Source organism: Carcharhinus amblyrhynchos, chromosome 31 (assembly GCF_965287045.1).
Source record: "Carcharhinus amblyrhynchos chromosome 31, sCarAmb.v2.hapA, whole genome shotgun sequence".
Taxonomy (NCBI): Eukaryota; Metazoa; Chordata; class Chondrichthyes; order Carcharhiniformes; family Carcharhinidae; genus Carcharhinus; species Carcharhinus amblyrhynchos.
This window is the reverse complement of record NC_137354.1, coordinates 1731850-1748326: the sequence shown is the minus strand read 5'-3', so window position 1 is coordinate 1748326 and position 16477 is coordinate 1731850. Positions and strand designations below refer to the sequence as shown.

The 16477-nt window shown below is 45.1% G+C and overlaps 1 protein-coding gene across 1 annotated transcript in view; it reads right to left on the bottom strand.

The window, feature by feature from the left end:
• LOC145360388 (glutamate receptor ionotropic, delta-1-like) overlaps window positions 1–16477 on the bottom strand; it is an 800432-nt gene that overhangs the window by 29784 nt on the left and 754171 nt on the right. Inside the window, exon 9 of the mRNA XM_080215582.1 lies at window positions 1061–1162. Coding sequence (XP_080071708.1) covers window positions 1061–1162 — 102 coding nt within the window. The remainder of the gene's footprint in view (window positions 1–1060; window positions 1163–16477) is intronic.

Sequence of the window (16477 nt, the reverse complement as noted above, 5' to 3'; positions counted from 1 at the left end):
TCCCCCACCGACCCCGCCCGCTGACCCTCCCCCACCGACCCCGCCCGCTGACCCTCCCCCACCGACCCCGCCCACTGACCCTCCCGCACCGGCCCCGCCCGCTAACCCTCCCCCACCGACCCCGCCCGCTGACCCTCCCCCACCGACCCCGCCCGCTGACCCTTCCGCACTGTCCCACCCGCTAATCAGCAGCATCCTATCAGAGCAATTCTGATTCTCTCTGCAACCTTCACCAACTGAGTCATGTCATTAATATTCCTGAAGAATAATGTTTATTAACATTGTGTTCCTCAATGCTGCTTTTGAAAAATGTGATATTTAGCAATGAATCATGTTCAGGGCATGGGATGCATTGAGCTAGCACCCAGAGTTCGCACACCCCCCCATTGCTCCACTCTCCCCATTCCAAACAATTTGGAAACTGTTTTAGAGAGTTACTGAGGGAAGGAAAAGATGAGTATTAAGCCTCAGAAATATCTCATTGTTGGCATGAGGAAATTCAGCAACATTTTGGAAGCTGGGAATTTCCACAATCTTCCTCATTCCTGTTAAGAGGGTTTTAAAAGAAATACAAGCTGCTCAAAGCATCGAAGAAAGTTTCTTCAGGCTTGTTGATAAAAGGGAGCGTTCCAGAGGGCAGATAACTACCATAAAAAGATTATCAATTTATTGTGGAGAGAAGGGAAAAGGGTTGAAAGGCGGACAGATAATAAATTATTTGGAAAATCATTTCAGAGACAGCACACAGCCAGAGCTTCTCAATGAATGTATGACTCTGACTATAGGTGAGACAGGAGGAATTGGTAATGTTGGATTGCAGCAATGAGTTTAACAGCAGGAGTGACAGGGGAGGGGGAGAGACAGACAGGGGAGAGGGAGGGCGCAGGCAGGAGAGGGGGAGAGACAGACGGGGGAGAGGGAGGGACAGGCAGGAGAGGCGGAGGGACAGACAGGGCAGAGGGAGGGACAGACAGGGGAGATTGAGTGTCAGACAGGAGAGAGTGTGGGACAGACAGTGGAGAGGGAGGGACAGAAAGCTAGCACAAAGATCTCCAGTTACCAGAATAGTGACGACTTTCAGAGTGACACCCTGCATATCACTTTCCAAGCGTCGCTCCTGCAGACTCCCATTCAGACCCTTCACTGGATCCCAGACCGCCAACTATTCAAGCAATAATTAAAGCCAAGTTAGTCAATGAAACCATCCTCGCTTTCTCAGGTTAATGACAAAATGTCAAATCCTCTGATTATCAAAGGTTCTTGTCATACGCTTGCCTTTATATCCGTAAATAAATCATTGATTCAGATCCTCAATAATCATTGGGAGGCAGTGTGGGCAAGGCATTGAATTTAAATCCATCAACTCAGCTTAAACCCAAGGAGAAGAATCGCATTCAGTGAGAATCTCTCCAAGTTGAGTGTGAAAAGCAGCAAGATGTGAAATAGTCCATGGTTCTGAACTGTACTGCATTGTTCCTCAGTGGGTTCATTGGGTGGAAATGATTCTATCACACAACAGATAACATTGGCCTTGGCCAATCCCAACATGCTTTCCAGCCAATGAACTGTTTTCTGTCATGTAGCCGTGGTTGTAATTTAAGGAGATGTGGCAGGCAATTTGTGCACAGCAAGCTCCCATAGACAGCAATGAGATAAACACACAAATCATGTTTTAATGTAGTAAAGTGATGAACCAAACTCTGATCCCAGTCCGTACATCCTTCCAGTTTGTCCAATCTTGAATTTGTTGTACTCAGGATTTATATTTTTTGTTTGCGATATTGAGTAGATGTACAACGCTGGGATTGTCACCCTGCAGCCTGGATGGCTGAGTCTCTGACTGCCTCGTGTTGTGGTGAACAATTCTGAACCAAACAATCAGCCCACGTGACTGTGAGCTCCACACACTGTTGTTGCTCTCAGTGTAACAGTCCAATGGAGCGTAGCCACAGGCTGCCCATTTTACAGGCTGATGCATTTTAATATCCTTTATAGAAATGTCATTGTAACAGGGAACTGTGCAATCCCTCAATGTGAAATGAACATTTCCTGATTTCTGAGTGGCTCGTTGTGTGATATTTCCAGATGAAATTCTTTATGTGACACCAGTAAATTCCTGTGAAATGGAATGACAGTGCAGCCAACAATCCCACTGCCAGATAGGCAGAATTTCCCCATCCTGCCAGCCATGTGAAGTCTAGCGGGCACAGGTGTACCATGCAAAGCTCTGTTGACATCGGATGGGATTTTTCTGGCCTTATCACGAGGTGGGCTTTAGACTGACTCCATTGCAAGCCTGAAGTGAAACACTAACAATCGGCACTGCACCAATACTTACATTGCTGTGGAAAATATCTTCCTTTTTAATGTGGTTACGTTTGAGCAACCCTGTAAAGTGAGGATTGTTGGATTGTTTAAAGGCTTGGTATCATTCTCAATTTGTTGGTGTGGTTTAAGCTGATACAATGCAGAATATAATAGTGACTCTGAGCAAATCCAGGTGTAAGGGGTTCTCTCAGAGATCCTTGCCGTCCTGAGCATTCGAGTTGACCTCAGTGTTCACTCATCCTAAATGCTGGTGCCCACATTCCTGCCACAATCCATTATACCAATTGGAACATGTTAGAAGCTTTGTTCCACCCACCCACCAATTCTGCTGAAGAAACAAGACACAGTCAGACTGGGACCATTGCTGTGTAGAATCAGATTTGGAGCTTAGCTCCAGGTATGATTAACTGACAGCTGAACCAGGAACAGGTGTAGGCCACTTGGCCCCTTCAGCCCGCACTGCCATTCAATAAGATCATAGCTAGTCTGATTGTAACCTCAACCCCACATTCCTGCCATCCCCTGGTAACTTCTCAGTTCTTGTTAATCAAGAATCTATTTGTCTTTGTCTTAAGAATATTCAAAGACTATTTCTCAACCTTCTCGTAAATCTGATCTCAGTCTGAAATGAGCATCCCTTTATTTTTAAAAGTCACCCCTTGTTCTAGATTCTCCCACAAGATGAAACATTCTCGCCACATCCACCCAGTCAAAACCCCTTGGGATCTGGTATATTTCCATCAGGTCGCCACTTACTCTTCTAAACTCCAGTGGATACAAACCCAACCTGTCCAACCTTTCCTCAGGAGACAAACAACCCTTTGCAGGTATGAGTGGAGTAAACCTTCTCTGAACTGTTTCAAATGCATTTAATCCTTCCTTAAATAAGGAGACCAATGCTACATACTCCAGATGGAATCTCACCAATGCCCTGTTTAATACAAGCATAACCTCCATATTTTTGTAATCAATTTCCCTGGCAATAAGTGGTAACATTCTATTAGTTTTCCTAACTACTTGCTCTGTCGGTATACTAATTTTTTATGATTCATACATTAGGACACCCAGATCCCTTGGAATCTCAGAGCTTTGCAATTTCTCACCACTTTGCATTTGCCCACATTATACTCCATTTGCCAGATCTTCATCCATTCATTTAGTCTCTCTATGATTCTTTGTGGCCTCTTTATATCCTCTTCACAGCTTACTTTCCTACCTATCACCAGCAAATTTAGCAACCATTCCTTCAGTACCTTCACCCAAGTCATTTATATAAATTGTAATAAGTTGAGCCCTCAGCACTGATCCCTGTGGCACATCACTCGTTACACCCTGCCAACCAGAATAAGACCCATTTATGCCAATTTTGTTTCCTGTTAGTTAGCCAATCTTCTATCCATGCCAGTATGTTATTTCCATACACCATGAGCTTTTACTTTCCGCAATAATCTTATCAGGTGCTTTTTGGAAAGTTAAGTACAGCATATCCCCTGGTTCCTTTTTATCCACAGCATGTGACTCCTTCAATAAGTTGCCTAAATACAATTTCCTGTTCACCATGGTGACTCTGCCTTATTATCTTGAATTTTCCCAAGTGTTCTTCCATAACATTTTTAATAATGGCTTCTAACATTTTCTCTATGAATGAATCTCACCAATCTTAGGTTCCTGCTTTCCGTTTCCCTTCCATGTTGAACAAAAGAATAATGTTCATTATTTTCCAATCTAGTGGAACCTTTTGTGAATCTAGTGAAGTTTGGAAAATTATAACCAATGCATTAACTATTTCCCTAGCCACTCCTTTTCAGACTCTAGAGTGATGTCCATCCATAACCAGAGATTTGTCAGCCTACAGACCCAACAATTCGCTCAGTACCACTTCCCTATGATTGTAATTTCCACCCCGCTTCCATTTCCTGATTTATAGCTATTTCTGGGAAGTTACTTGTATCCTCTATGGTGAAGACCGTTGCAAAATATTTGTTCAATTCATTCATCATCTCTTTACTTTCCATTATCCATTCCCCAGACCCATTTTCTATTTACATACCTATAGAAACTCTTACTATCTGTTTTTACATTTCCAGTTAGCTTTCTCTCATACTCTAACTTCTCCCTCTATATTAATCTTTTAGTTATTCTTTGATGTTTTTATATTCTGACCTGCCTTCTGACTCACCTTTTCACAACGATATGCTTTTGATATGACTTTGATACTATCTATAGCTTGTTTCGTTAACTCTGGATGGTGGGTTCTTCTCTTGGAATTGTTTTTTCTCATTGGAATGGATCTATTCTGTAGATTTAGAAATATCCCCTTAAATGTTGCCCCATTACCCTATCCCTTAACCTAATTTGCTAATTCACTTTGACTAGCTTTAACTTTCATGTCCTTATAATTTCCCTTCTTTAAGTTTAACATACTAGTTTTGGTCCCGCTCATCTACGTGAAACTGAAGGTTAACTTCAATCATATTATGATCACTGTTACCTAGGGGCACATTCACTTTAATAAACTTACCTATTCCACAATACCAGGCCTAGTATTGCCTGCTGTCCGATTGGTTTCTGAATGTGCTGTCCTAAGAAATTATCCCAAAAACATTTTATGAACTCCTCATCCAGGCGATCTTTGCCCATTTGAATTTTCCAGGCAGATTGAGATTAAAATCCCCCATGATTCTCCCCATATCTTTCTGACAAGCTCCATCATTTCTTCCTTTACACTTTGTCCTACCATAAATGTTAGGAGGGCTTGAAAACCACTCCCATAAGTAATGTCTTACCTTTATTATTTCTCATTTCTACCCAAACCTACATCCTGTTTGTGAATGTGAGTGAGCATAAGTGCCTGTCAGCATTACTCAATTTCCACAATGTCCTCCTATGGGTGGGCCACACCTGACAGATACAAGTTACCCAGCACCTCACAGCGGCTCATCAATCTCCCCAACGAATGGATGCAGAATCTAACCATGGGCCTATTTAGGCTACTGTGAAGAACAACAGTTGGAGTCAATGTCTTTGAGTCATAGAGGTTTACATATGGAAACGGCCCTGTGTCCTGTGTCCAACTTCTCCATGCTGCCCCTTTTTTTTAAAAAACCCTAAGCTAGTCCCAATTGCCAGCATTTGGCCCATATCCCTCTATACCCATCTTACCCATATAACTGTCAAAATACTTTTTAAAAGACAAAATTGCATCTGCCTCTACTACTACCTCTGGCAGTTTATTCCAGACAGTCACCACCCTCTGTGTGAAAGAATTGCCCCTCTGGACACTTTTGTATCTCTCCCCTCTCACCTTAAACCTATGCCCTCTAGTTTTAGACTCCCCTACCTTTGTGAAAAGATATCGACTAATTACCTTGTCTATGCCCCTCATTATTTTATAGACCTCTATAAGATCACCCCTCAGCCTCCTACGCTCCAGATAAAAAAGTCTCAGTCTGTCCAGCTTCTTTATAACTCAAACCATTAAGTCCCAGTAGCATCCTAGTAAATCTTTTCTGCACTCTTTCTAGTTTAATAATATCCTTTCTATAATAGGGTGACCAGAATTGCACACAGTATTCCAAGTGTGGCTTTACCAATGTCTTGTACAACTTCAACAAAACATCCCAACTCCTGTATTCAATGTTCTAACCAATGAAACCAAGCATGCTGAATACCTTCTTCATTACTCTGTCCACCTGTGACTCCACTTCCAAGGAGTTATGAACATAGATCTTTTGTTCTGTAACTGTCCCCAATGCCCTACTATTAACTGAGTAAGTCTCTGAAAACTCATTGATCAAAACCAGCCTGCCCTTTATACTCTTTAAGTAAGACGACATATTGTGCGCAAGAAACTATCCTTTTCACTGTATACCAACTCATGTGACAATAATAAATCAAATCAAATGAAATTTTGATCCAGTGATAGGGAAGAAGTAGCGATATATTTCCAAGACAGGATGGTGAGTGACTTGGAGGGGAATCTCCAGATAGTGATGCTACCAGTAATCTGTTGCTCTTGTCCTAATTGGTAGCTGCCATGGCTTTGGAAGATGCTGTTTAAGCAGCATTGGTGAGTTCCTACAGTGCATCAAGGGAGGCAATAATATAGTGGTACTGTCACTGGACTAGTCACCCAGACACCCAGAACAATGATCTGGGGACCTGGCTTCAAATCCCACCACAGCTGATGGTCAAATTTGAATTCAATAAAAACCTGGAATTAAAAGTCTAATGGTGACCACAAAACTATTGTTGATTGTTGTAAAAACCCAACTGATTCACTAACGTCCTTAAGGGAAGGAAACCTGCCATTCTTACTCAGTTTGGCCTGCATGTAACTCCAGAGCTATAGCAATGTGGTTGACTCTGAAATGGCCAAGCAAACCACTCAGTTCAAGGGTGATTAGGGATAGCTAACAAATGCTGGCCAGCTAGCAACACACAGACCCCACAAACTAATCAAAAAGAATACTTGTCACTTGTCAGCCAAGCCTGGATATTATTCAGGTCTTGTTGCATTTGGACATGGACTGTCCCAGTATCTGAGGAGTTGTGAATATTATACACAATATCAACATCCCCACTGCTAACCAGCTGAAGCTGGCATGGAACTGAGATAACTGACCTCCAACCACCACAATCCCTTTGTGCCAGGTATAACTCCAACCAGTGGAGGGTTTCCCCGATTCCCATTGACTCCAGTTTTGCTCGGACCCATTGATATCACTCAGTTAAATCCTGTTTTGACAGAGATGGCAGTCACACTCTCCTCACCCCCACAGTTTGGCTCTTTTGTCCGTGTTTCAGCAACATTGAGAACTGGGGATCACTGTTTAAAAATAAGAGGTCGCTCATTTAAGATGGAGATGTTGAATCCTTTCAGTCAGAAGGGTGTGTGTCTTTCAAACTCGCTGGAAGCAGAGTCTTTGAATATTTTTAAGGCAGAAAATGGCCAAATGGTTTCTTTCTGCACTGTAGCGTTTCTATGATTCTAAATGGTGGAGCAAGCTTGAGGGGCTGAATGGCCTACTCCATAAGGCTATAATGAGGTCAGGAGCTGAGTAACTCTGGTGAAACCTAAACTGGGCATCACTGAGCAGGTTACTGCTGAGCAGGTCCTGTTTGTTAGCACCGTCGATAACCCCTTCCATCACTTCGCTGATGATTGAAAGTAGACTGATTGGGAGGGTGATTGGCCGGGTTGGATTTGTTCAGTTTCTTGTGTACAGGACACACCTGGGCAATTTTCCACATTGCCTGGTAGATATACCAGTGTTGTAGCTGTATTGGAACAGCACACAATATCTGGAACACAATTCTCAATACTAGTGTTGGAATATTGTTAGGGCCCATTGCTTTTGCAATATCCAGTGCCTTCAGCTGTTTCTTGATATTATGGGAAGTAAATCAAATCACAGACTGACATCTACAGGGACCTCTGAAGGAGGCTGAGATGGATCATCCACTTGACAATTCTGCGATTGCAGTGAATGCTTCAGCCTTATCTTTTGCTCTGATGTGCTGGGCTCCTCCATCATTCGGGATGGGGATATTTGTGGAGTCTCCTCCTCCAGTCAGTTATTTAACTGTCTGCCATCATTCATAGCTGGATGTGGCAGCAATACAGAAATGATCCATTAGATCTGATCCGTTGTTTATAGGATTGCTTTGTTCTGTCTATTCCTTGCTGTTTGGCTCACAAGTCAGTCCTGTGTTGTAGCTTCACCCGACTGGCACCTCAATTTTCCTGGACTCCGGAGGCTTGGACCCTGGGGGCTGCTTCTTATTCCAGTTCCATCCAGCTTCCGGCCCTGCTGATATTGGAGAGCTGTCAGCCAATCCGATTGGTCAGCAGCTCTCTGAGGCGAGACCTCATCCTGAGTGATGGGCAGAAGTCCCAGCTCCAGATTGTTAATGGAGTGTGAAATGGGAAACCCCAACATCCTGAATATCCTCTGTCTCCATACCTCTCTCTCTTCCTGTAAGATCCTCCTTATCACCCAGCTCTTTAACCAAGCTTTTGTTCAACCCTTTCAATAAACATCTCTCTCGATTTGATCCACTGCGTTCTGTGACAAGCCACTGAGTTTAAGTATCTTACTAACTGAAGTAAAGATGCTGACACTTATTCCCCTGAGAAATGCTTTGAGATGTTAAGTGTTCTGGATAAATGCTTCTAGCTGTTATTATTGACTTGGAAGATATTATTTAGCAAGGGGTTGAACAGAACAGTTCAGTCTGTGATGATGGAGCGGGAGGCTGAGAGATCTGACAGTGAGGCTAAGGGGTTTGTGACAGGGATAGTGACTCTGATAATCCCCCCCCAGGGATAGTGACCCCGATATTCCCCCCCCAGGGATAGTGACTCCGATATTCCCCCCCAGGGATAGTGACCCTGATATTCCCCCCCCAGGGATAGTGACTCCGATATTCCCCCCCCAGGGATAGTGACCCTGATATTCCCCCCCCCAGGGATAGTGACTCTGATAATCCCCCCCCAGGGATAGTGACCCCGATATTCCCCCTCAGGGATAGTGACTCCGATATTCCCCCCCAGGGATAGTGACCCCGATATTCCCCCCCCAGGGATAGTGACTCCGATATTCCCCCCCCAGGGATAGTGACCCCGATATTCCCCCCCAGGGATAGTGACTCCGATATTCCCCCCAGGATAGTGGTTCTGATATTCCCCCCCCAGGGATAGTGACCCCGATATTCACCCCCCCAGGGATAGTGACCCCGATATTCCCCCCCCAGGGATAGTGACTCCGATATTCACCCCCCCAGGGATAGTGACTCCGATACTCCCCCCCAGGGATAGTGACTCCGATATTCCCCCCAGGATAGTGGTTCTGATATTCCCCCCCAGGGATAGTGACTCCGATATTCCCCCCCCCCCCAGGGATAGTGACCCCGATATTCACCCCCCCAGGGATAGTGACCCCGATATTCCCCCCCCCCAGGGATAGTGACTCCGATATTCACCCCCCCAGGGATAGTGACTCCGATACTCCCCCCCAGGGATAGTGACTCCGATATTCCCCCCCAGGGATAGTGACTCCGATATTCCCCCCAGGATAGTGGTTCTGATATTCCCCCCCAGGGATAGTGACTCCGATATTCCCCCCCCCAGGGATAGTGACCCCGATATTCCCCCCCAGGGATAGTGACTCCGATATTCCCCCCCAGGGATAGTGACTCCGATATTCCCCCCCCTCCCAGGGATAGTGACTCCGATATTCCCCCCCCAGGGATAGTGACTCCGATATTCCCCCCCCCCCCCAGGGATAGTGACTCCGATATTCCCCCCCCAGGGATAGTGACTCCGATATTCCCCCCCCTCCCAGGGATAGTGACTCCGATATTCCCCCCGAGGGATAGTGACTCCGATATTCCCCCCAGGATAGCGACTCCGATATTCCCCCTAGAGACAGTGGTTTCGATTTCCCCCCAGGATAATGTCTCCCGTGTGTAGTTCCTCTGATTTTCCTCTTTCCATTCGAAAGGACAGCTTTCTTGTGTGAGTTGCATTGAGTCCACCAATCATAAGCAGAAATCCTGCTAGCAAAGAAAGTGCAGTTTTTTTCTGCAGAGTTTGGATGTAATGAAATAAATGGTGTTTCGCTTCAGTATAGGAACGATTACATTTCTGTCCCTTTGTCACTAAAACCTTTACTCACACAGGCATTCTGTTGGATTAAACTGATTGGTTGAATCAATTGTTGAGTTTTCCACTGTGCCAACAGAAGGAATCTGATCCTTCAGGATTCAGGCAGCGGGAGAATCCCTTGGGACTGTTACCCATAGACCAGTTTTCATCAACTTTTACAGTGCAGGAACCCCTTCGACCTTCTAAAAGTACTGACGGGATCCTGGAGAAACATCCTTATTATATTGAATTAAAGAACATTATTAGGTTCAGAGGGATATGGGCCAAATGTGGGCAACTGGGGTTAGCTTAGGGGTTTAAAAAAAAGGCAGCATGGGACCAAAGGGCCCGTTTCCATGCTGTAAACCTCTATGACTCTATAGTAGGGGTAGGTACAATTTTGTCTGTGACTCTATGACTAACAATGACTATTATTGCTAATGAGGTACAAACATACCAGGAAATGTAAAGGATGTTTTACGTGTCGTATATTTATCCAGTTATTATAATTAACATGTTCTGTTACTGAACAAATACATCCAAGCCACACACACACACACACACACACACACACATATCCCCCCACACACACACACACACACACATATATCCCCCCACACACACCTCTGCACATGCATGCTTACTCACACACACACCCCCCACACAACTCCCTCGCATCTCACATACACACACGCACATGCATGCACAGACACACTAATACATACATTCTCTCGCTTTAGTCAGTCGCCTCCATCTGCCCATCCTCCCTCTCTCTAGCCCTCTGTAGGGGGCGGGGGGATGGGGAGAGGGTGATGCATCCATTGGTACCTCAGAAACCACCCCACCCCCAACATCATTTCTTGCTGACTCTAACCTGCTTTCTGTCCATCAAACACCAAATCCTGTCTCCATCTCCAAACCAATAAATCCAAATCAGTTGAAAAGGTCACTAAACCACAACAAAAAGCTTTAAACACACTCTCCTCATAGACTGGAGGAAACTCAACAAATCTTTTGTTACCTTGTGAGGCTTGGGCTAATAAGCAGTGAAAAGTGTTTGAGACGGTTAAACAATTTATTAAGCAGGGCAGCTCAAACTGTGCAGCAATTACAACACACACTTAAACAGCCCTATTAAAGCAGCAATATCTCCCCAGAGAACTTCAGCGGGGTTGGAGGATGATTTGTACCCAGCAGGAATTGGAGGAAGCTGAGCAGGAGAAGGAAGGCAATCTAAGGGAAGGTTTAAGAGGCAGATTCTCCAAAATAATTGACCTCAGAGCAGCAGAGTCATAGAGTCATTGAGGTTTACAGCATGGAAACAGGCCCTTCAGCTCAACTTGTCCATGCTGCCCTTTTTTAATCCCTAAGCTAGTCCCAATTGCTCTGATATTCCCCCATATTCCTCTGTACCGATCTTACCCATGTAACTACCTAAATGCTTTTTAAAAGACAAAATTGTACCCGCCTCTACTACTGCCTCTGGCAGCTTGTTCCAGACACTCACCACCCTCTGGGTGAAAAAATTGCAGTAAGAAATCTCACAACACCAGGTTAGAGTCCAACCAGTTTATTTCCTCTAACCTGGTGTTGTGAGACTTCTTACTGTGTTTACCCCAGTCCAACGCCGGCATCTCTACATCATGAAAAAATTGCTTCTCTGGACACTTCTGTATCTCTCCCCTCTCACCTTAAATCTATGCCGTCTAGTTTTAGACTCCCTGACCTTTAGGAAAAGATATTGACTTTCTGGCTGATCTATGCCCCTCATTACTTTTACATACCTTTATAAGATCACCCTTGAGCTTTCTACTTTCCAGAATAAAAAGTCCCATTCTATCCAACCTCTTATAACTCAAACCATCAAGTCCCAGTAGCATCTTAGTAAATCTCCTCATTCTTCTTAGTTTAACAATATCCTTTCTATAATAGGGTGACCAGAATTGCACACAGTATTCCAAGTGTGGCTTTACCAATGTCTTGTAAAACTTCAACAAGACGTCCCAACTCCTTTATTTAATATTCTGACCGATGAAACCAGGCATGCTGAATGCCTTCTTCACCACTCTGCCCACCTGTAACTCCACTTTCAAGAAGCTATGAACATGTCCCCCTAGATCTCTTTGTTCTGTAACTCTCCCCAACGCCCTACCATTAACTGAGTAAGTCCTGCCCTGGTTCAATCTACCAAAATGCATCACACGCATTTGTCTAAATTAAACTCCACCTGCTATTTGTCAGCCCACTGGCCCAATTGATCAAGATCCCATTGCAATCCTAGATAACCTTCTTTACTATCCATCAAGCCACCAATCTTGGTGTCATCTGCAAACTTATTAAATTCTCATCCAAATTATTAATATAAATGACAAATAACAGTGGACTCAGCACTGATCCCTGAGGCACACCGCTGATCACAGGCCTCCAGTTTGTAAAACAACCCTCTACAACCACCCTCTGGCTTCTGTCATCAAGTCAATTTTGTATCCGTTTGGCTACCTCACCCTGGATCCTGTGAGATTTAACCTTATGCAACAACTTACTATGTAGTACCTTGTCAACTGCACTGCCCTCATCTACCTCCTTGGTTACCCCTTCAAAAAAACTCAATCAAATTTGTGAGACATGATTTTCCACTCACAAAGCCATACTGACTGTCCCTAATCAGTCCTTGTGTCTCTAAATACCTGTAGATTCTGTCTCTCAAAATACCTTCCAACAGTTTACCCACTTAAGATGTGAGACTCACTGGCCTGTAATTCCCAGGCTTTTCCCTGCAGCCCTTTATAAACAAAGGCACAGCATTTGCCACTCTCCAATTTTCTGACACCTCACCCATGACTATCGATAATTCAAATATCTCTGTTAGGGGAGCTGCAGTTTCCTCCCTAGCCTCCCACAATATCCTGGGATATACTTCATCAGGTCCTGGGGATTTACCTACCTTGATGCACTTTAAGACTTCCAGCATCTCCTTCTCTGTAACATGTATACTCCTCAAGACATCACTATTTATTTCCCCAAGTTTCCTAACATTCATGCTTTTCTCAACAGTAAATAATGATGAGAAATATTCATTTAGAATCTCACCCATCTCTTGTGGATCCACACATAGATGACCTTGTTTATCCTTAAGAAGCCCTACTCTCTCAGTTACTCTTTTGCCCTTTATGTATTTGTAGAAGCTCTTTGGATTTTCCTTTGCCTTATCTACCAGAACAATCTCATGTCCCCTTTTGCCCTCCTGATTTCGCTTTTAACTACTTCTACACCCTCCATTGTCTTCAAGGGATCCACTTGATCCCAGCTGCCTACACAAGCCATGTGCCTCCTTCTTGTTGTTGACCAAGGTCTCAATATCCCCAAGGTTCCCTACTTCTACCAGCCTTGCCCTTCACTCTAACAGGAATGTGTTTACCCTGAACCCTGGTTAACACACTTTTGAAAGCCTCCCACTTACCAGATGTTCCTTTGCCTTCCCACAGACTCCCCCAATCAACTGTTGAAAGTTCCTGCCTGATCAAAATTTGTCTTGCCCCAATTTAGAATTGTAACTCTTGGGCCAGACCTATCATTCTCCATAGCTATCTTAAAACTAATGGAATTATGGTCACTGGTCCCAAAGTGATCCCTCACTAACACTTCTGTCACCTGCCCTTCCTTGTTTCCCAAGAGGAGGTCAAGTTTTGCCCCTCTCTAGTCAGGCCATCCACATACTGAATGAGAAATTCCTCCTGAATACACTCAACAAATTTCTCTCCATCCAAACCCTCTAATACTATTGCCGTCCCAGTCAATATTGGGAAAGTTAAAATCTCTGACTATTACCACCCTATTTTTCTTGGAGCTATCTGTAATCTCCTCACATATTTGCTTCTCAATTCCCCGCAGACTATTTGGGGGCCTATAGTACAACCCTATCAAAGTGATTTCCCCCTTCTTATTTCTCAGTTCTATCGTAGCGACTCAGTGAGCGAACCCTCGGGTATATCCCCTCTCAGTACAGCCGTGATGTTTTCCCTAATCAAAAGTGCAACTCCCCCTTCCTCTCTTACCTCCTGTTCTATCTTTCAATCTGTACCCTGGAACATTGAGCTGCCAGTCCTGTCTCTCCCTTAGCCATGTTTCAGTAATTTCTATAATATCCCAGTGCCATGCCCTGAGTTCAATGGCCTTGTACGTCAGGCCTCTTGCACTGAAATAAATGCCATTTAATCTGGCCTTCCCTTGTTCTCTGCTCTGCTTCTGCCTGATCTGTCTAGTATTGGGCTTACTGACACTGCCTTTACTATATGTGCTCTCTTTAACTTCTATGCTGTTCTCAAACTTCTCTTCTGTCTCCCTGCTACTTTGGATCCCACCGCCCCCAGTAACAGGAGGAAAGGGTTTAGGGGTGAGTTCCAATGTGTGATGGATGCTCTCAGTATGAGCAGGATGTGATCCACTGACATTGCTCCTTCCCAATGGACAGACACTTCTGCTGAATGCCTCAATCCTGGTGAAGTAGTGGGGAATTTTCACTCCCGTTTGCAGAGGGTGTCATGGTGAGTGGGAGTTGGAAAATCCCACAGGAAGGCCAGGAATGAGTCTGACATCACGGTAAACCAGCTGACAGTCCAGTCATCAATGATGGCCATGTTTCCCACTCTGCCCGGTCAGGAAATCCATCTCCGATAAAGTCCCTTTACCAGAATCATGCAGCTACATTGGGTGATCAGAGCTGGTGCGTAACTAAAACAAGGTCTCTCAGTATGGTACGACAGTGATGTGAATCTGACAATCTGCACTTTGCTCATGAGTCTGGGTGGAATTTTCCCACTCTGCCAGCTGTGGGAATCGGAGTGGGTGGGACACGGATCTCAGACGAGATATTCCCACCTTGGGATGGACCTGGCAGGAAATTCCCACCCTCAGTGTGGACCGTGCAGCACTGATGGTAATCAGCACCAAGCTCCGCAGACAGCAGCACATTGCTTCCGGGGGCTGCTGGGCGAAGGTTGTTCTGGGGAAGGGGGGCACTGGCCTCAGGCATGGGAAGGGACAGCAGGGTTAGGGCTGTATGGGGGTGTACGAGTGGGGAGATTCCACTCAGACCCATGGCAGGGGTTGAGCACCCTCAGCAGTGGGGTGGGGAGAGGATACAGGACAGGAAGGGAGGAGCAGTGAGTGATGAGGCTTCCGTTTATAGTCTTGCACTCCTCCCCCTGAAGTTGAGTGTTCCTCTTGTCCATCAGGGGTCCCGATGTCTGTGGGTGGGGTCTTGCCAACTCTATCAGGCCCCACCCAGCAGAGTGACTGCACAAATCCTCCCCCTCCCCCAACCATTCCCGCACCCCCTCACCCCCTCACCTGTAGCCCTCCCAACCTGTGTACCCCCACTTCCCCCCCGCTCTGTGTACCCATCCCCCATTGCCCCCCCGCACCCCATGTATCCCCACTCCTGCTGCATCCATCCCCCCATATATCCCCCACCACCTCCCCCCATCCTGTGTACCCCCCCATCCCCCACCCCGACTGGGCTTCTGTCAGAACATGACACTTGGCCACTTTTTGGGAAAATTCCACCCCTAATTTTAGACTTGCCAGGCTATTAATTTCCCAATTCTTTCATCAGAACCTCCTGTCACAACCTGAAACATTAACTTTGTCCCTCCCCATGGAGGCTGGCTGACTCCCGGAGTTTTTCCAGCATTTTCTGATCTTATTTCTGACACATTAAACCTTAAAGCATTCTGTCAAACATTTCACTGGACGAAAAGGGATTGGTTTAGGTTAGTGGGTCATTGTTTTTTTTAACTGGTCGGCGCAACATTGTGGGCCGAAGGCCCTGTTCTGTGCTGTAATGTTCTATGTTCTAAAACTCTGAAGATAGGAAACTAAAAGAAATGTGCATCTTGCTGATACAGATATATGGAAGGTATTTAACAGGTTTGACCAGAATGTGTATCCTGTCTGGGTACAAAACAGAGCTTTCCCCTATGTGGATCAAAGCAATGCAGTGGTCTCGTGTTCAATAACTAAACCTCAACACAGAGTCGAGGATTGCAGAAGAATGCGAGAGGGCTGCTTTATCATCATGTGGAGATGTCGGTGTTGGACTGGGGTAAGCACAGTAAGAAGTCTCACAACACCAGGTTAAAGTCCAACAGGTTTCCACAAGCTTTCGGAGCGCTGCTCGCTGACTTACCTGAGGAACTTTAACCCGGTGTTGTGAGACTACTTACTGTGCTTTATCTTTAATCAGAATGCTTACTGTACTGGCAGCTAGTGATTGGCTATATCCACACCGTTCACATGGCTGGAACACTGCAATGTTCTATCATTAGCTACAGATGCTAACATACATTAGGGTTGGATATGGTGGATTGTGAGAGCCTTTTTCCTCGGATGGTGGTGGCTAATACGAGGGGACATAGCTTTAAATTAAGGGGTGGTAATTATAGGACGGATGTCAGAGGTAGGTTCTTTACTCAGAGGGTAGTAAGGGCGTGGAATGCCCTG